The 21,507-nt window shown below is 40.7% G+C and overlaps 1 protein-coding gene across 7 annotated transcripts in view; it reads right to left on the reverse strand.

The window, feature by feature from the left end:
* kiaa1109 (KIAA1109 ortholog) overlaps positions 1-21,507 on the reverse strand; it is a 427,165-nt gene that overhangs the window by 275,688 nt on the left and 129,970 nt on the right. For all 7 annotated transcript variants that reach the window (XM_072584210.1, XM_072584207.1, XM_072584208.1 and 4 more), the window contains exons 15-17: positions 18,260-18,415; positions 8,933-9,030; positions 957-1,135 (exon numbers count right to left, since the gene is read on the reverse strand). In XM_072584210.1, the coding sequence (XP_072440311.1) occupies positions 957-1,135; positions 8,933-9,030; positions 18,260-18,415 (433 nt within the window). The remainder of the gene's footprint in view (positions 1-956; positions 1,136-8,932; positions 9,031-18,259; positions 18,416-21,507) is intronic.

The following is a 21,507-nucleotide window of genomic DNA, read 5'->3' on the forward strand; positions in this document are numbered from 1 at the left end:
CAGTAAGAATGCATCCTGCTTTTCACCTATGTCATTAGTACCACCATGGATCAGGATCTCTGGCTTTTTTCATTCCCCCTTCAGAATGTCCTAGAGGCATTCAATGACAACCCTGAGCCTGGCACCAGCAAAGCAACATTCCATCCGGGTGTTGTGTCTGCAGTCACAGAAATGTCTATCTGTCCCCCTTTCACTATTGCTTCTCTGCCTTTTTTCTCCTCCCTTCCTTTACAGCTCCTGATGCCACAAACTTGGCTCATGCTACAGTCCACAACAAACCATCTAGCCCAACAGTATCCAAAATGAAAAATCTTTCAGAAAAGGTAGTAGCCACAGGGCAGGCATGTGACCAGATTCCTTATTACTGCAAAAGTTACTTTTCCCGATTACCACCAAGGAATATATTACTGTTTTATTCTGTACTGGCATTCTTGCTTAGCAATAACATCCTTTCTTCCCATGGTTCTGTTCTGAAAATTTTGCACCTTTGGATATCCAGTCCATGAATTTTCACTCAATCCTGAATCCAATTTTCCATAAACAATTTAAAATTCTGACAATGATCTTATACATTCTACACTTTTTATTGTTTTCCTGTACTTTTGTATTTGAGTACATGCAACATTAGTATCAAAATCAAATCAAATGATCTCTTACAACAGTAAAAAAGAAGCTTTATCATTAAAACAATACCGGTACAAATTCCCACATTCTAAACCACAGTACATTAATACTGGACAGAATCGTTATAATAAAGTTGAAAAAGAAAAGCAATATTTTAATTTTTTTCCAGAATTGTAAAATCGAACACAAACAGCAGAAATAAACAGTAAAACAAAGAAAATGAAAGCGGTCTTCAAATAATAAGCAAATGACAGAAGTCCTGAAAGTATTATTTTAATTCCATTAAAGTCTACAGGACATGAAACAAAAATAGATATAAAATGGATACTTACTCTGGCTGAGTAACATTGCGCCATTTTAGTTTTCCCGTTTTAAGTGTAGCTTGTGTCTCAGATGAAGAGGAGGTTTGAGGAGTTAACTTGTTAGCCTGGGAGTCATTTACTAACGTAAATGTGGAGTATCTACTGGGATGGCAGTCTGGTAGAAATAAGCGTAAATCCAGATTTTCTGCCTGCAAATGTAAAATAATTATGCAAAATGTTGTTTGGTGGTAGAGAACATGAGTATTTCTAAAATAAGCAAGAGTAAAAAACAAGTGGTGTCAGCAATTTAAAAGATGTTCTTCCTATCACACAAGTGAGTTATGTGCTGTCTGAACTTCAGACGCAGTAGATCAAATATCCCAAAAACTAGCAGACTGTATCAAACAGCACATCCCTTCAGTGTTCACAAGCAATGCACTGGCTACACTGAACAGTCCCATTGAATGTTACACAGGATTCTACAACTGGTCAACATTTGTAGGATAACCTTGAAAAAGTGAGAAACTATACTTATAATCAATTTAAGATTGTCAGTTGGGCTTGCAGCGTGGTGCATGTGGTTGTAATGGAAGCTACATATATAAATACGTAGGGCCCTGTTCTTTGCATGTATACACACCTATTTCAATTCAACAAAATAGGTGATAGCCATTCACTGGTTAATTTCTCAGCACAATACCCTGTAAACAGTCAACATACCTAGTTTAAAATTTTAGAAAGCCCAGCTGCTAAGTGCCAACCAACATTAATGGGTACAATTTCAATAGCAATACCTCTGTTAATGAGCATTCACTTTAGTAACCATTCCATATTCTCCTCTCGTGCATATGTTGTATTCCACCTCCACCCCACAAACACACCGCCCCCATTAATTTCCCCTCAAACTGCATTCTTGCAAAGTACTTGCAAAAATTCTAATATACCCCAAACCGTTACTGTAGATAAACAATTCCTTCACTTAGCATTTTATCTAAAGAGTAGCATCACTCCTTAATACCTTGCTGAAGTTGTCAAAGTCATAGGGTCATACACCATTGAAATAGGCCCTTCAGTTAGGTCAAATTAATTACTCAAACCCTGAAGTGTAGAGGGAATGTACAAATATTGCATTCCAGTTGAACAGTGCTACCAGTTGAGCCAACAAAGCAAACAATCTGATTATAATGCCTAATGGTGAAACACAAAGCAAAACAAAGTAATACTGAATTAAAGTCAGGAAAGAAAATGTTCTGTTATGCTTTAATTGATGTCAATCATGTCAGAGTCAAGAGTGTGGTGCTGGAAAAGCACAGCAGGTCAGGCAGCATCCAAGGAGCAGGAATGAAGGGCTTATGCCCAAAACATTGATTCTCCTACTCCTCGGACATTGCCTGACCTCCTGTGATTTTCTAGCACCATACTCTCGACTCTGCTCTCCAGCATCTGTGGTCTTCACTTTCTCCTCAATCATGTAAGATGTCATTTGTGACTAAAATTCCATCTCACCCTTGTTGACGGCAGCCCTTGACACATCACCTACCAATACCTCATCAATGTTGTCCAGCTGGGTGTGACTGCTCTCACCTGATCAGATTCTTACCTATCCAATCCTAATAATCCCTAACAATGCTTTCTCTTTCTACTCCCGCATAATCACGCTTAGTGTATCTCAAGGATCTATCCTCAGCCTCTTCCTAATTTTCATCTGTAACTCCTTCATAATAGACAGAGAGCAAAACATTACTTTCCACATGTAGTCATGATTTGGAGGTGCTGGCGTTGGACTGAGGTGTACAAAGTTAAAAATCACACAACACCAGATTATAGTCCAACAAGTTTAATTGGAAGTACTAGATTTCGGAGCGCCGCTCCTTCATCAGGAACTAACACCTCCAACATCTTATCTGGCTGACACCAATTGTTACAGTTAACCTGAGAATGTAACTTTTTAAAAAAAGTTCTGTGATTTACATATGAAAGAAGTGAAACTATCATCGTATTCAAACAGATGAAAGACTTAACAAGCAATCAAGATATTTTTCAATATATAATTTCAGTTACATCACACTATAAACTTTTGCTCTAAATTCTGCATCTTACAATTGTGTCCTCCACAACCACCTGATGAAAGAGCGGCGCTCCAAAAGTTAGTGCTTCCAATTAAACCTGTTGGACTATAACCTGGTGTTGTGTGATTTTTAGCTTTGTACAATAACAGCTGTGTTGGTTTGTATTCTTTCAAATAGTAAAACCTTTTAAGAAGTATCACAGGAGGATTACAAGATAAAGTTTGAGACCAATCAAGATTATCAAAAGCTTGGTTGAAGAAATAGCTTTTAAGGACCATCTTTAAAAAGTATAGAGAATGAGATGCTTAGGGATTCCCAGGCTTGGGGTCTCAGTAGGGGGGGGCACCACTGGTGTAGTCAGGATTGGAATAGCACACATGGTTGTACAACTGGAGGGTGTTAGGTTGAAAGGTATTCAAAAGGCCAACTAAGGACTGAAAAACAGAATGAACATTTCAAAACGGAGGCATTGATTGAACGGAGGCCAGTGTAGCCCAGAGGTGATCAGTAAGGCAATGTTATGAGTTAGATCACAGGCTGCAGAAATTTGAATGACCTCAAGTTTATGGAAGGTGGGAGGAACTTCAGAGACATTCCAGAGGTAAGTCCAGAGGTCATAAAAGTAGGATTGAGGGTCTCAACTATAAATGAGCTGAGGCAGGACAGATAACTCAGCAAGTCTAAGCGGGTGCAAGACAGATGTCAAGACTACAATTTATTATATAGCAAAGTCAACGCCCTCATTTTTTGTATATGGGTCTATCAATCTTAGACTGTGATTACATGTGAATTTAAGCTAATCAGGGCCTCAAACGGCCAACATTGGTTAACCATCCCTTATTACCCTCGAGATGGTGTTAAGCCACAGTTTGGAATCACTGCAATCCATCTGGTGTAGGTACATTCACAGGAAAAAATTACAGAATGCTACTCAATAATAGTGAAGGATGAACAATATAGTTCCAATCAGACTGTTTAGTGGCTGTATTTCCTTGTAGCTGCTGACCTTATCCTTCTAGACCTTACAAATTACAGATTTTAAAGATGCACTTGGAGGAGGGTTGGCAAGATGCTGAAATGTAAAAAGTATGTAGAACACAGTGCTCTAACTGTGGAAGTAGTCAACATTAATGATGGTGGTTAAGGTGGCAAACAAGCAGACTTCATTGGCTTACTTGTAACAGCGAAGTGAGAGGTATGTTGGGCTTTGAGATTATCAGTTGGGTTAAAAATGATTCCTTTACTGCTATAGCCTATTCTGTTTCAAGGATGCCCCCTTCTAAGCTGGTTCAATTCTGAATCTATCCCATCAAGCGCAGTAATTGTGCCACACATTTAAAATAAAAAGACAGGAGTGGATTGTTCACTACACATATGTGCATTAGGATCGCATGCCTCAACTCCTCTTATATGCCCATATCCCTCACTTCCCCGATCACACAAAAATCTATTCATTTTGATGCTGATTTTACTCAACCATGTAGTATCCATAATACTCTGACTATGCAATTCCAAAGAATCTCAGATGATGAATTAAAGATCCAAAGTCCAAAGAATTAATCACTATTGTTTGTCATAATAAGCCCATCTGATTCACCAATTTTCTTTAGGAAGGAAATCTACCAATCTTTAAGCAGTCTGGGAAGAGTGCCCTACAGTTAGTTCTTGTCATGAAGGGAGCAGCACAGATTGAGGGTATATAAAGTCAAGGCCAATGCTTCAGGCCTAGGTCACTTGCTTTGAGAGTTGGACAGTCAGTGGGACACGCAAGGGAGCAGTGCGGAGTGAGAGTATATAAATTAGGGCCAATACTTGAGGCCTACTCTATTTGCCTCGAGAGTCATGAAAGCAATGGGACCTACGAGGGAGCACCCAGTGCTCAGTTTGAAACAGAGTGACAAAAAAACAAAGTGATATCACAGGAAAGTAAAGTTAATTGGTTAGTAAGAAACTGCTCTTGGGATTATTTACAAATTGCTGTAAATTAGAAAAGCCTACTTTTTTAAACCAAGTGACTAAGTTTGGATTTAACTGAGAAACTTAAGGTCAATGTAATAAGATAATAGAAGTGACGTCAGGGAAGTCAAGTTAAGACTTAAAGTAAGGCCTCAAAAAACATAAGACAAGGACTTTTCAATGCAGCAGGACTACGTAGAGTGAAATAAAGGTCTGCATTTTTAATGTTCCTGGCAATCACATGTGCAGCCATTGGCCTAACTGAATTTCAGAGCTGAGCAGTACGTGAACTTGCTGTGAAGCATGTGAAATGCTGAGACTGTTGTCGACATGTTCAGTGAGGTGGTCACACTGCACACTTCAGCTGAAAGCTGAACAGAGAGAAAGGGTGATCATGAGGCAGAGTAAAGGCAGGCAGGTAATGCAGGAATCCCCTGTGGCCTTCCTCATCTCTCAAAGATATACCATTTTGGAAACAAAAACAGAAATTACTGGAAAAGCTCACAGCTCTGGCAGCATCTGTGGAGAGAAATGAGAATTAATGTTTTGGGTCCAATGACCCTTTCTCAGAACTGGCTAAGTAGTAAATGCAGATAAACCACTAGTGATATCACCAATGGAATAGTCCATAATGGTTTTAAAATTTTCTGAATACACTTCCAGTCACAGCTGACGAAAGCAGAGTTTGAACACAGAAAGATCGAGTCCTGATAAAACCAAAACAGCTGATGATGAGAGAGACCAGAATGGAAACCTTTTTGGACTCGGATAGACCAATTCACAGTAGAGGATGGCACATTGATATGGGGAGCAAGAGTGATTGCCCTGAGCAAAGACTGCTGACAGATACTGGCTGAACTCCACCAGGTTCATTCAGGGATTTCCAAAATGAAGATGTTGACGAGAAGTTGTCTGGTGGCCAGGATTGGATGCAGACATAGCTGCATTGGGAGGCAACGTTATTCGACCTGAAATATCAAAACTGCCTTGTCCACAGATGCTGCGAGACCTGCTAAGGCTTTCCACTAATTTCTGTTTTCAAAACATAATAGGGAAGAGGTGTTTGAGGCGGGAGTGGGACAGCAGTTTAGTGATGGCAAGCACAAACACCATTCATTTTAAGTTTGTTAGGGAAAAAGGGAGAAATGGTCTGCAAAAAGGGTTTTGGTTTAGGGAAAGCAGGATCTAGCCAAAGTACACTGAGAACAACTATTTCTGGGTAAATCTACAGCAGAGGCAGTGAGGGCATTTAAAATGGAATTGATGACATTACAAACCCAAACGTTCACTTTAGGGTGAAATATAGGAGCAACAAACCCAGCAACCTCAAAATATCTTAGGAATATTCAGGACTGGATAAGAAGGAAATGGCAAAAGAGTTGAACACATACTTCTGTTCTTTGTCACAAAATAACGAAGAAATATTAGGAAACCAAGGATCCAGTAAGAGTAGAATTGAAGTAAGCAGCACTAACAGTGGATATGGTGTGTTTGGATTTTCAAAAGGTTTTTGATTAAGTTCTCTCATAACATATTATTAGGCAAAGCTAAAGCACATTCGTTGGAGGTAATTATTCGCATGGACATTTGGTTGACAGACAAGAAACAAAGAGTGGGAATAAATGGGTCTTGTTCAGAGTGGCAGGCAGCTACTGTAAGAATCAGTGCTTGGGTTCTGGCTATTCATAATGCAAATAAATGGCCCCAGTGAAGGAACCAAATGCAGTATTTCCAAGCTCGTTGATGACAAAACTGGACACGAAAGGAATTTGTGAGCAGGTAGCAAGGAGACTTCGAGGTGATTTAGACAAGTTGAGTGAATGACCAAACATAACAGATGCAGTACAATGTGGTTAAAGATGAAGAAGTATACTTTAGAGTGAAAATCAAAGAGTGAGCACTATTTAAATGGCAGTATATTGGGAAGTGTGGATGTACAAAGGGATCTGGGTGTTCCTGTACATCAATGAAAGTAGACAGGCAGGGGCAGCAATCAATTAGGAAGGAAATGCTTTATTGGTCCTCATAGCAAGAGCTTTTGAGCTCAAAAATAGGTATGCCTTATACAGGGCCTTAAGGAGACCACAGTTTTTGTCCTCCAAAATAAGAAAGGAAGTACTGGCCCGAGAGGGAGTACAGCTGAGGTTCACTAGACTGATACTGTGGATGGTAGAGAGATTGGTTCAACTGAACAGTATTCACTGTAGGAGTTTCGGTGGATGAGAGAGAATCTGACTGAAACATATAAAATTCTAACAGAGTTGGACAGGCTAGATGAAGGGGGAATGATTTTCCTGTTTGGGGAGTCAAGAACCAGGCAGGGCAGATACTGGCTCAACTATTTAGAGGAGATGAGGAAAGCTTTCTTCACTCAAAAGGTAGTGAACCTGTAGAATTCTCTACACAGAGGGTGAAAGGGCCAAATCACTGAATACATTGAAGAAAAAGACAGTCTTTTTTTAAAAATAGACTTTAAAGACATTAAGAAGTATGAAGAGAAAGCAAGAATATGGCATTGAGATAGAAGATCAGCCATGATCATGGTAAATGGCAGAGTAGGCTCGAAGGGCCGAATAGCCGATTTCTGCTCCTAGTTTCTATGTTTCTATTCACAACTCTGAATGATCCTTTACTGCACCAGGACAAGATTAATGTTTGATTAGGTACTTATTTTTCATTCATTCATGGGATGTATGCATTGCAGACTAACCGGCATTTATTGCCTGTCACTAACAGCCCTTCAGGTGGTGCAGGAGGTAGAGTACCTTCCTGAACTAGCTAGTCTTCAAGGTTTACTTACACAGTGCTGTTATAAAGGGAGCTTCAGGATTTTGACTGCAGTAATGAAGGAACAACGATAGTGTTCAAAGTCACAACGGCATACAGCTTGGAGGGGAACTCGAAGATGATGGCATTCCCATTTACCTGCATTTTTTTTCTTCAAAAGGTTGGAGATGTTACTGATGCTGTCTAAAGAGCCTTAGTGTGTTACTTCAGTGCATCTTGCAGATAGCAAACGCTGCTACTGCAACAACGGGAATATAGGATTTGTTCAGTATATGGTCAATGGTAACCCCAAGAATATTGATAATGGGCATTCAGTGATGGTAATTCCGTTGAATGTCCAGGAGCAATGGTTAGATTCACTTTTGTCAGAGATAATCATTGCCTGATACTGGTGTGATACAAATGTTACTTGCCACTTATCCGCTCAAACCAGAGCGCTACCTTGCAGCATATGAACACAGGCTCTTTCAGTGTCTGAGGAAATCAAATGGCGCTGAATATTATATAATCATCAGCAAACATCCCCACTTCTAAGTTTTGGTGTATAGAAAGCATTATGTTGCAGCTAAAGCTGCTGTAGAAACTTAGCAGGTCTGGCAGCATCTGTGGAGAGAAAAGAGAGTTAACATTTTAAGTCCTGGTTCTGAACAAGGGTCACAGGACTCAAAACATTGACTATTTTCTCTCTACAGATGCTGAAAAATCCGCTAAGTTTCCCAAAGCAATTTAAGTTTTTGTTTGTTTCAGATCTCCAGCAGTTTTTTGGTTGAATGTAACAGCTGAAGGTAGTTGGGCCTACAACATCACCCTGAGGAACTCCAACAATGATGTTCTAAGACTGAGATCATTAACATCCAAAAAGCTCGACCATCTTCTTTTGCATTAGGTATGACTCTAACCCTGACAGAGATATCCCCTCCGCATTTCCTATTGACCGCAGTTTTGATTGGGCACTTTGATGCCATCGTTGATCAAATGCTATGTTAATCTTAAAGACCATGGAATTACCCGTAAAACATTGACAAACTTAAATTTTTCAGTGTTTGAAGTCAAGGCTCATACACTTGCTATTCAAACAGTAGTTGACAATTTCTCATTGTGTGAGGCTACTAATTTGCAATGTTACATGTTGTCGCATTGACAGTAAGACTAAACAATTGTTAAAGTCACTATTTAAAATAAAGTGAAACATACCTTCAAACAAAATTTTGTGCTGCAAGTTTCAGGCACAAAGTCATTGAAAGGTAATGCGAAGTCAATATTCAGTGTTTCTCCACATGCTGCTAAATATACTGCAATAGAAGAACAACAGCATTTAAATTAGAAATCCCTGAAAATTGTTCAATATCTTGATGATGCCTAAGTTTTATTGAAGTGTTTTACTAAGTAAACATGATTTTCGGCATACAACTGAACGTTCATCCCACAACATAGAAATTTGAACAGAATTCATAAACATAGAAACAGACTACTTGGACATCAAATTTCAAACTTTGCACCCTTTACTGATACTTCTGGTTTTGTTTTGTCAAACAATATCAAATCAAATTAAACTGGTAAAGAGACATCTTTAAACTGACCTGTTTACAGTTGTAGAAAATGGCCATACCCAGTTTAAGTTAATAAAATATGCACATTCGAGACAGCAAATGAAAAGTTTGAGTAGAATACATTTGACTATTTCTTTGTCAAATCTGCATTCCATATAAACCAAAACCAAAGGAATGCTCATAGCACAGATTGCATTCCAGGCAGTTAAATGACTGAGTGCTTAACCTAGCTTCTCAAATAGCTCAGACACGAAACTACATCCATCCCTTATTTCTCCCATCCATACACACCAACAGTGATATAAATACTTAAGTTACTTAAAATTATTGGGTTTCAACTGAGCAAAGTCAGATCAAAACCTTAGAATTTTATTTAAAAGTAAATTCAAGCCTTGTTAATTTTTGATCACTATTACATGTCTTTTACTATTGTCTTCTCAGAACTTGATTGAATCAAAAAATTCTTCAGAATCAACCATTATTATTTGAGCATTTTATTTATAGGGGGCCCTCTAAATTCAGGGTGAGAGATGAAAAGATTTCTTGCTGAACAATACAAAAATATTGAAAGATCTGTAACATTTCTTCTCTGTCCTCGAACTGACCTGTTTAATTAATTGTATTGGAAATGTGCCAGTGAAGAAAAATCCTTAAGGAATAGTACAGTATAAAATTGAACTATTTGTTTAACAAATTAACTGGATTATCTGACTCTGGAGACATTGCCTGTGCTGTACTTGACGGCTACTACTGAATTTCAACAGCTTACTTATTGTATATCAGAAGGTGGAGAAGTCAATGTTTCGGCTGCAAGCTTTCTTTAGGACTGGGGACGGGTTTAAGGGGAGCTGCAGATAAAGGGGTTGAGGGGGCAGGGTGATGAGATAGAGATAGGTGAACACAGGTAGAGGGTACAACCTGGTTGGAATGAATCCAGTTGGTGGTTAGAATGAAGGGTCCATCAGAGGGAGGGAGGGGGAGGGCCTGGGAAGGGAGGTTATTTGAAATTGAAGAACTCAATGTTGAGTCCTCCAGACTGTAGGCTGCCCAGGAAGATGAGGTGTTGTTCCTCCACTTTGTGGCTTCTTTCATTGTGGCAATAGAGGAGGCCCCATCGATTAACCAGGTTGTACCCTCTACCTGTGTTCACCTATCCCCACCTCACCACCCCTAGACCTAAAGAAGGGTTACATCTGAAACGTGACTTCTCCAGTTCCTGATCCTGCCTGGCTTGCTGTGTTATTCCAGTCTCCTGCTGGATGGATGTAGTTTCGTGTCTGAGCTATTTGAGAAGCTAGGTTAAATACTCAGTCATTTAACTGCCTGGAATGCAATCTGTGCTATTTGGTTTCCGGCATCTGCAGTTTATTATGTCTCTACTTATTGTACATGCCAAAATTCTGAAAATTTTAATATTTTTAAATATCAGGAAATATATTTTTATATTCATTTGCTGTCAAAGAAAGACTATCCATCTACTTAATGTGACTATGATGGACATTCAAGATGGAACCTCAAGTACTTGGTGTCCTCACAAAGTCACAGTTGCATTCTTGAAACTGTGATTCCATTGAAAAGACTAAGTGAAGCATTGATCTCCATAGGAATCAATGTTAAAATTGGAGTTAAGTTTCATAAGGACTTAACAAGCAGAAAAAAATTAAAACTGTACACCTGCACCCACTAAGCTGAAATATATCATCTGTACTTTAAATAGCTATGTCCCTACACTGGCAAATTAAATAATTTAAAATGAGTGAGTTTTGAGAAGATTTGTAGCTCAGGTTGAGGTTTTGGATGTAGGTTTGCTTGCCGAGTTGCAAGGTTCATTTCCATGGAAATGAACCTTGCAGCTCAGCGAGCAAACCTACATCCAAAACTTAAAATGAAATACACCAACAGAACCAGAGAAAGTTATGGCACAAAAAGAAGTGATTCAGCCCATCTTGTCTAAACATCTGAAAAAACAACTAGCTGCCCATTCTAAATCCACTGATCAGCACCTGATCCATAGCGTTGATTTAAAAAATATAAATGAAAAATCTAATACTCAACTTACAGTACTTCCTGAATGTGGAGTTAGGGGGAAGGGGAGAGGTGTTTACTCACTGTGCTTTGCGACACCTGCTGAAGTTGTCCCTTGATCTTGCCTGCATTCTGGCCAATGTCTGGTGGCATGTATTTGGGGCAATGTCACTAGTTGCTGTCACGGGCTCCTAGACCTATTCAGGTCACCACTTGGTGCAGGTGTGTTTGTTAGCTAGCTGTGGGGCCTTAGGATTCCTTTCCTCTCCACCTGACTGGACAAGTGTCAGCTGGGGCTTTGCCTGATGTCATTTCCTCCCCTCTGTATGGCACTGGCCAGTACCATGGCTTCCCTACAGTGCACTATTACTTACAGATGATAGGGAAGCATGCGTGAGCCACGGGATTTTGTCCAGCTGAGGTGATAGCCACTCTGTTCCAAATGGAGTTCAATGGCTTTCTTTGCTTTTCCACCCAGTTGCACTGCAGTCTCCCATGAGGGCCCTCCATTCTGACATCTGCCTCCAGGGAAGAGATTCCCATCAAGATTAGAAAAGTCAGTGGGGCTTTTTTTTGTCTAGAAGTGCTGCTAACAAATCGTCTGGGCTTGGCAAAAACCTAAGACAGCAAGGCAGCAGAGAAGTTGGAAGACGCCTAGAGTCTAAAAGAAGGCAAGGTCACTCCAATCAGATTAGGTATGATAAATGCTCGAAGTGATTCCCAGTCCAAAAACCTGAGCAACATTAGAACAAAACAACACTAAAAGGGGCAGTGTTAAATTTCTTGACATAGTAGGATTTTAAAGTAAAAACTCTACTCAAGTAGAATGCACAACCTGAGGCCTTACATATCTATAGGTCTGAACATAACGAGAGCTCAGAGACACCCTAATAACAACTCCATGTGCAAATATGAAACAGAGCACTTCAAACCAATTTGGATATTGATGTGAGAGTTTGGTTATATTTTGGAACAGATTGTTTAATTATTAATATCTCAAAGGCTTACCATTAAATATTTTGCAATTCAGAAGACTTGAAGCTCAAACGTTTCATTTTCATGTTAGAACAGGTTTTAAAATGTTAAGGGTGCATTTTCCTCTAATTAGATTAGATTAGTTTAATTACTTACTTACAGTGTGGAAACAAGCCCTTCGGCCCAACAAGTCCACACCGACCCTCCAAAGAGCAACCCATCCAGACCCATTCCCCTACACCTAACACTACGGGCAATTTATCATGGCCAATTCACCTAACCTGCACATTTTTGGACTGTGGGAGGAAACCTGAGCACCCGGAGGAAACCCACGCAGACACAGGGAGAATGTGCAAACTCCATACAGACAGTTGTCTGAGGCAGGAATTGAACTCGGTCTCTGGTGCTGTGAGGCAGCAGTGCTAACCACTGTGGCACCGTGCCGCCCACAATGTATAAGCTATGGACAAGTTTAGTGCAGTATGTGAAAATAATTCAGTAATCAAACACATAGTTTAGGAAGCCAGTAACTGAGGAAAGACTGAATGAAGTGACAAGTATCCATTCATCCCATCATGCTTGTTCCAATCTTGAAACAAGCTTCCAGTTATGCTCAGTCATCCACATTTTCCCAATAACATGGCACTGTTTCCCCATTTTCTGTAGAAGTCCATACGAGCAAAGAAAAAGACAAGACTAACATCCCTTTGAGTCTGTTCATCCTTCAATAAAATTATGGCTGATCTGGTTTTAACCTCAACTCTACATTTCTGCATATCCCTGATAACTTCTTGATTACCAAGTGGATGAAAGATCATCTACCTCAGCCTTAAAATATCTAAAGATTCTGCATTTACTGCCTTTTGAAGAAAGGAATTCCAAAACTTCTAAGCACTCTGGGTAAAAAAAGCAGTCTTATCTCTGTTTTACAACTTCTTTTGAAACAATGATCCCCTGGTTTTAGATTTTCCCACAACATGAAACATCCTTTCAACATCTACCCAGTCAAATTCCCTCAGGATCTTGTATATTGCACCTCTGACTCTTCAAAACTCCAGAGGATTCAGCCTAGCCTAACTAGCTTTCTTCATTAGGCAATCTGCGAATTCCAAGTATTAGTGTAGTAAACTTTCACTGAACTGCTTCCAATGCATAAATATCCTTCTGTAAGTACAGTAACCAGTACTATACCACAATACTCCAAATGTGGTTTCACTAATGCCCTGTATAACAGAAGCATAACCTCACCAGTCTTGCACCCAATTCCCCTTTCAATAAACTATAGTACTCTATCAGCTGTCCACATCACTTGCTATACCTGCATATTAACCATCTCTAATTCATGCACTAGGACACCCATATCGCTCTGCATATCAGTTGTGCAGCCTCTCTTCATTTAGATAATACGCTATTTTTTCTGTCAAAATGTACAATTTCACACTTTCCCACATTATATCCACCTTGCTAGATCTTACTTAACCTATCCATATCCTTTTTGTTTTTGCTCAGCAAACTATGATGACCAGGAATGCTTTCCTTGAAATGTTGCTGGAAACAGATTCAAAAGCAATTTTCAGAAAGGGACTCTGGAGTTGCACATAGGCCAGATCAGGTAAGGACGGTAAAATTCCTTCCCTAAAGGACATAAGGGAATTGACAATATTGAACACCTTTCTTAAACCCTTTCAAAGTTCTCTGATTCAAAAAAAAACCAATATGTCAATTTATCTCTCCACAAAACAAATTTCCCTCACCCTGGCACTAATAAACCTCTACAGCAACTTCAAGGCAATTATACCCTTTGTCAAGTGTGACATTCATAATTGGAAACAACCAGTTTCCAGTTAAGGACTAGCCAGTGACTTCTAAGTATTAAACATAACTATCACACTTGAGTTTTATGCTTTCATTGATAAAGTCAAAGATTTTTGCTTAAAACAGCAAGTTTAACAAACACAAGGTTAAAGATTTTTATACATCACACCAACATAGGTGCCCCATTCCTTGCACCACCCTCAAATTCTATTCAATGTTATCCTCTCTCTTGTAATTTGCCCTCCCAAAGTTCACTTCCCCCTCCTCCGCATTAAATTTCATTTCTCCCATTTCACCAGTCTGTATGTCCTCCTGAACACTGCCGCTATCTTCCCACGTGCAAGTACATTTTGAAACTCTCATCTTAAAATTTTAAAATTATGACCCTATATTCAAGTGTAGGTAATTATAATACATCAGAAGAGCAGGAATCTTGATACCAATCACTATGAAGCACCAATTTTATCCTCTTCTCCAATCTAAACACAACCATTCATTATTATTCGCCTTCCCTTTTACCACCAATTACACATCCACAAATACTTGTAAAGTGGGAGGTGGACTAGAAATGCAAAGCACCTTAGTCTAGCAGCTACGTCCTTTTGGATCTGACCAGCTCAATTAGTTGTGCTGCTGTCGAGTGATGCTGAGATGGTCAGTGCAGACTTGATGGGCCAAATGGCCTCTTTCTGCACTGTAGGGATTGTATGATTCCATGACTCCCAGGCAGCTTCCTCCCATTGTATAGTCCTTTGTCGCCACCACTGTTGTGTTTGACCTGTTGCTGGGACAGGACATATTCATAGACGGTGATGGTCGTATCGGTGAGATTGTCTGTAGGATATTATTCTGAAAGTATGACTATGTCAGGCTGTTGTTTGATTAATCGGTGAGATGGCTCTCACAATTTTTGCAGTAGCACCCCCAATAATACCAGCAAAAGGAGGAGTTTGCAGGGTTCATAGAGTTGTTTTTGCCCTTGTCATTTCTGGTATTTGGTCAATGAAAGGTGGCTCATTCGGTTTCATTTCTTGCAATGTAGTCAATGTAGTTCTTGCAATGATGTGGCTTGCTAAGCCATTTCAGAGGGAAGTTCAGAGTTAACCACATTACTGTGGCTCTGGTGACACATGTAAGGCTAGATCACATGAGCTGAAAAATGTGTTGCTGGAAAAGCGCAGCAGGTCAGACAGCATCCAAGGAGCAGGAGAATCGATGTTTCGGGCATAAGCCCTTCTTCAGGAATGAGGAAGGTGTGCCAAGCAGGCTAAGATAAAAGGTAGGGAGGAGGGACTTGGGGGAGGGGCGTTGGGAATGCGATAGGTGGAAGGAGGTTAAGGTGAGGGTGATAGGCTGGAGTGGGGTGGGGGCGGAGAGGTCAGGAAGAAGATTGCAGGTCAAGAAGGCGGTGCTGAGTCCGAGGGTTGGGACTGAGATAAGGTGGGGAGAGGGGAAATGAGGAAGCTGGAGAAATCTGCATTCATCCCTTGTGGTTGGAGGGTTCCTAGGTGGAAGATGAGGCACTCTTCCTCCAGGCGTCATGTTGCCATGGTCTGGCGATGGCGGAGGCCAACGACCTGCATGTCCTTGGTGGAGTGGGAGGGGGAGTTAAAGTGTTCAGCCACGGGGGCGGTTGGGTTGGTGGGGGCGGGTGTCCCAGAGGTGTTCTCTGAAATGTTCCGTAAGTAGGCGGCCTGTCTCCCCAGTGTAGAGGAGGCTACATCGGGTGCAGCAGATGCAATAAATGATGTATGTGGAGGTGCAGATATGTGACGGATATGGAAGGATCCCTTGGGGCCTTGGAGGGAAGTGAGGGGGGAGGTGTGGGCGCAAGTTTTGCATTTCTTGCGGTTGCAGGGGAAGGTGCCGGGAGTGGAGGTTGGGTTGGTGGGGAGTGTGGACCTGACGAGGGAGTCGCGGAGGGAGTGGTCTTTCCAGAACGCTGATAGGGGAGGGGAGGGAAATATATCCTTGGTGGTGCGGTCTGTTTGGAGGTGGCGGAAATGACGAAGGATGATACGATGTACCTGGAGGTTGGTGAGGTGGTAGGTGAGGACCAGTGGGGTTCTGTCCTGGTGGCGATTGGAGGGGTGGGGTTCAAGGGCATAGAAGCGGGAGGAGGAGCAGGAAGTGGAGGAGATGCGGTGGAGAGCATCAACCACCACGTCTGAGGGGAAATTGCGGTCTTTGAAGGAGGAGTCATGGATGGTACTGAACGATGCGCAGTCACTGTCAAACACCTCCACTTCTGACGTTATGAATAGAAAGAAGGTCACTGATGATGCATCTGAAGACAATTTGTCCTAGGACATTGCCCTGAGGATCTTCTGCAGAAATAACTAAAGCACCATAACCAACTTCTGTTTTGCTAGGTATATCTCCAGTCACAAGATTTGCCCCCAGTTCCTGTTGACTTTACTTTTGTTTCCGATACCAAACTTGATTAAATGCAGTTTTCACAACAAAGGGCAGTCACTCTGAAAATTCAGCTCTTTTGTCCATGTTTGAATGAAAGCTGTATTAAGATCAAGAGTTGAGTGGCTCTGGCAAAACTGGAGGATCAGTGAACAGGTTATTGCTAAACAAGGGCTGTTTGGCAGCACTGTTAATTATCCTTCCGTCACCTTACTGAAGATCAAAAATAGACTAAAAGTCGTTATATGACTAGTTTGAATTTGACCTCATTTGTTGTGTGCAGAACGTAGCTGGGTAATTTTCCATAGTATGCACTGGTGTTGTAGCTTTTGAAAGATGAATGCAATATTAATTTTCTCCTGTTACTTTTTGGTAATGGTCTAGTATTCCTTAATGATTGCTGTCTAACGGTGAGCTTTGAGCAGTTATGGGATCACAGAATTCTACCTATTGCATATTACTTCTGCTGTTTGGCATGTAAATTGCCCTGTGTTAGAGTTTCACCAGGTTGACACCACTTTTGTAAGTAGGCCTCATGTGCTTTTGGCACATGTTTCTCGACTCTTCATTGAGCCAGATTCGATTTTCAACTTGTTAGTAACAACAGAGTGGCGGTTGTGCTGGGCCATGATGTTATGGATTATTACTCGTTACAATTCTACTGCAGCTGATGGTCATCAGTTCCTCATGGATGCCCAATTTTGAGGTCTAGATTAATTTGAAGTCTGGTCCATTTAGTACAACACAATGAAAGGGGTCCTCAATATGAAGGCGGGACTTGGTCACTCCAACCAATACTGTCATGGTCAGCCACATCAGCAGCAGGTTGATTGGTAAAGATGAAAGTCAAATAGATTTTTCTCTCTGTTTCTTCACTACCTGCCACAGATTCAGTCTGGCAGTTATGTGCTTTAGGATATGGCCAGTTCGGTTAGCTGTGGTGCTACCAAGACACTGTTGATGATGGACATTCAAGACCTCCACAAAAACGTTTTGTGCCATTGCCACACTAACACTTCCTCCAAATTGTGTTCAACATGGAGCTGTACTGGCTGGACTGATTCATCGGTCCAAGGGAGTATTAGAGGTATGGTGGCAATGTTTGCTAACTGTATTGTGGATGTACTTACACTATGGATTGCAACTGTTCAAGAAAACACCTCACAACCATCTTCTGAAGGGATGGACAATAAACACTGGCCCAGCCAGTGTTCTCATGAGTGTTTCAAAAAGCACAAATAAAGGAAAACACTGGCTTGCATTCAGCAGACCCATCAAGTACCTAATACAAATAAATCCATACAGTATGAGGAAACATGTCTAACCATCATCTTGATCATATTGCTCAGAGTGTCAAATTTTATAACAAGGTTGTGTTTTCCTTGTTTTAAAAAAAGTTCAACTTCACACTGAATTTTTATGTATCGTCTAACCTCCAAACAACCTTTTGTACTTTTTGAATGGTCGATTTTAAGAACTTGTCTAATGTGATAAATCTATCGATAAACTTTCAATTCTCTGAGAATCCTGTGTTTAGAGAAGTTAAAAAGTTGAGGTTATTCAAACGTGATACATAATTTCAAGTGCTTGAAAGAATAAAATTTGCAAGGTAAAAATATCAGCATCTATGGATCACTGCAAAATCTAATTATTAATCTCCCTACAGACCTATTGGTCAAGTATATACAAAATTATAACAAAGATTCAAAATTTTTTTTGAGAAGGATTAATGTTTTCTTACCATTTTCTTGCTGTTTGGTAGAGCAGTCTATCCAGTTATGTTGGTTTGCTGCCCATATCATCTCAAACTGATGGAACATCACTTTCAACTTCCAAGTGTATGGAACAAATGAGTAGATGTCAGGGGCATTATCACTAGCCCAATCCTGGATTAAATCTGTCAAAAGACACACATGTGGTACTAAAATGTTAAAACTATTAATAATTACCCAAGAAAACCATGGATTTCTTTTAGGCCACAGACAAGTCAGCTGCCTAAGTTTCCACACATGCATGACTGTCAAAATAAAACTTAGAAGGACGTACGGACTACAAAACATTTGAGTGTACATCAACTCGCAGCAGGAGAATGCAACATTTGCATAAAATACTGATTAAAATAACAGCAATTTGTACTTTCAACTGCAGGCAACCTCAAGGCATTTACAACCAACAAAACATGTTCTGATCTGCAGTAGACAAAGCGGAGGTTGCAAGAACACAGCAAGCCAGGAAGCTTTAGGTGGTGGAGAAGTCAACATTTTGAGTTTAACCCTTCTTCAGGAATTCTCCACCTCCTGATGTGCTTGGTGTTATGAAGCTGAAGGCATGTACTGTACCATTAAGAGAATGTGAATGCTGTTCTGAACTGAGAGATTACAAGCACCTATGATATGACGAGATGGCAGTCTCAGAGCATAATGGAAAATTGAAAATATTTAACATTTGACTGTGAAATGGATAGTTGAGTTGGTTGCTGTTTTGACAACAATTCAAATTTTACCAGTTTGAATTAAGCCCCAGGATACCAAAACCCAACCAAAACTGAATTTATTGCTCTGCCAACATCAAATCAATTAGTCCATCCAATGTTGGAGACACAAAATTTCGAAAATTGGAGATAAAGCAACTGTCATCGAGAGAGATGCAAGAAATTAGGAAACACTCTCTATCAAAGGTACCCTATTCATATGAAACATATTCACAGTAAAAAGACTACAACCCAGGAGATCTTCAGCTAAAAAGAAAGACACTGAAGACGATAGTGGCAGTGTATTTTTGATATTAAGTTGATGTAATTTTAATAAGTATCTTATTGTAAAACATACTGTTAAAGAATTGGAGGCAGGTAACAAGCAGTTAATAGAAAGGGGTGCTTAGATTGGTAACTGCCTAGAAGTGACTGAAATATAATTCTGGTAGCTTCAGCATGTTTTCTAAACCATGTAGATACTAATCTCACACAGATTGCTACTCCACAGTTTTTTTAAACATTCAGAAAGACTCGCAGATTTCCGACAGGAGATTTCAACTGGGGCTCCTTCAGAAATGCAGAACGTATTTTAATTCTGACACGTCACTCAGAGTCGAATAATTGGAGGAAACCAAACCATATCCATTTCTTCACAGTATGCAGTTGCTGTATTCTGTATTTTAGGTGTCCAGCTTAAGAGACAGCCTGTTTGACAGCTCCTGAGAAAGGATACAAATGTCAAGTTAGGGTGTAAACAGTGTGGAGGGTGCCAAGGTGCCAGGTGGGTAGAAAGCCAGAATGCAAGATGGGAAAAGGATTGTAAGAGTTGTAGAGTGACGAGGGTAGGTCATGATGAGAGAGAGATATTGGGTGTGGAGAATTGGACCCAACAGCAGTGAGAGGTGGATGTTGGGGCAACTGGGGACAGCACTTCAGGTACAGCGGGGGGCAGGGGTACGTCAGATCTCCAAAGAGGCTAGACTCAGGGTGACTTGTCCAATGGGAGGCAGATGGTGTTGGGTCTTGGGTCTTGGAGGAAGGTGATGGTGTCAGTCCTAAGCAGGAGTGTTGATGAGTTGGTGAGAGGAATTGGGTAATTAACGAAGGGAGTGTTTTATGAGTCATTGGGAAGAAGCAGGTACTGACAGATCCAGAGGGAGTATGGTAACACAGGTGCCATGTCCCAGATAAAGAAGTAGGTGTCAGAAAGGTGAAAGCTGGCTAGGTCTAAGGGTTTGGGGGTTCGTCCAGTTGTAGCAGGATTCAGATACAAGGGGGAAGGGGATTATGGTGTCCAGTGGTGGAGGTGGATTATGGTGTCCAGTGGTGGAGATCAGGGTCTGGGGAGGTATACTAAGTTTATTAATTACCCGGGACTTAGACTAGGTTTTTAATAGTCTAACTTTCCCAGACAAGCTATTTACTTAACTGTAGCAGAACACTATAAATTCTCCAATTTGAATGGACATGTTTTAAGGATTCCAGGCATATGAGAATTGCCAATCAAAATCTTCAGTTTTCTGGGCAATCTTCTCAGTCTACTATATCAAGGATCCCACAGGGTCCCCATGCTCAATTTTTATTCACACAGCAGAAAGGACTATCTGATCATTGAAAATATGGGCCATAATTAATAGATTAGAGAAAGAGACTATATTTTAGAAACATCTATGTTAATTAATAATGGATAGCTGAGTTAGCATATATTTATGAACAGAAACCATTTTTGACAAATCTACCGGAACTTTTCAAAGGATATAATTAGCTGAGGTGATAAAGTGGAGCCAGTAGATATGGTTCACTTGGACATTCAGAAGTCTATCGCAAAGAGATTACCATGTAAAATTAAGGCGTAGGATTTGAGTCATGCACTGATGTGTATAAAGAACTAGTTCGCAGAGAAGAAGCAAAGACTCTTTTTCCAAGTTTCAAATGTTGACTAGTGAGGTACTGCAGGGATCATTGCCTGGACCCCAGCTATTCACAATACATACATCAATGATTTAGGTGAGGGATCTAAACATAATATCTACAAGTTTGCAGACTATCTCGTTTGTAAATGGATCCTGGACTTCCTGACTAGACCTCAGTCAGTCCAGCTTGGGAACAGCAACTCCAACACCATTACACTGAGTATGCCCCATCCCCCATCCCCCCACCCCCCACCAGGGCTGTGTACTCAGTCTACTGTTGTTCACCTTGCTGACACACATGGTTGTGCAGCAATGCACAGGTCGAATCACATCATCAATTTCTCTGATGATACGACTTTAGCACAAACGACAAGTCAGCATACAAAGAGGAGGTGGAGCGGCTGGTGCACAGCCAACAACCTGTCTCTGAACATGGACAAACCAAAAGAGATGGTTCTTGACTTCAGGAGGGCACAGAGTGACCACTCTCCACTGGACATCAACGGCTCCCCCGTGAAGAGAGCCAAATTTCTTGGCATACGCCTGGCAAAGAATCTCACCTGGATCCTCAGCACCAGCTCCATAGTCAAGAAAGCCCAGCAA

The sequence above is a fragment of the Chiloscyllium punctatum genome, chromosome 14 (assembly GCF_047496795.1).
Source record: "Chiloscyllium punctatum isolate Juve2018m chromosome 14, sChiPun1.3, whole genome shotgun sequence".
Lineage (NCBI taxonomy): Eukaryota > Metazoa > Chordata > Chondrichthyes > Orectolobiformes > Hemiscylliidae > Chiloscyllium > Chiloscyllium punctatum.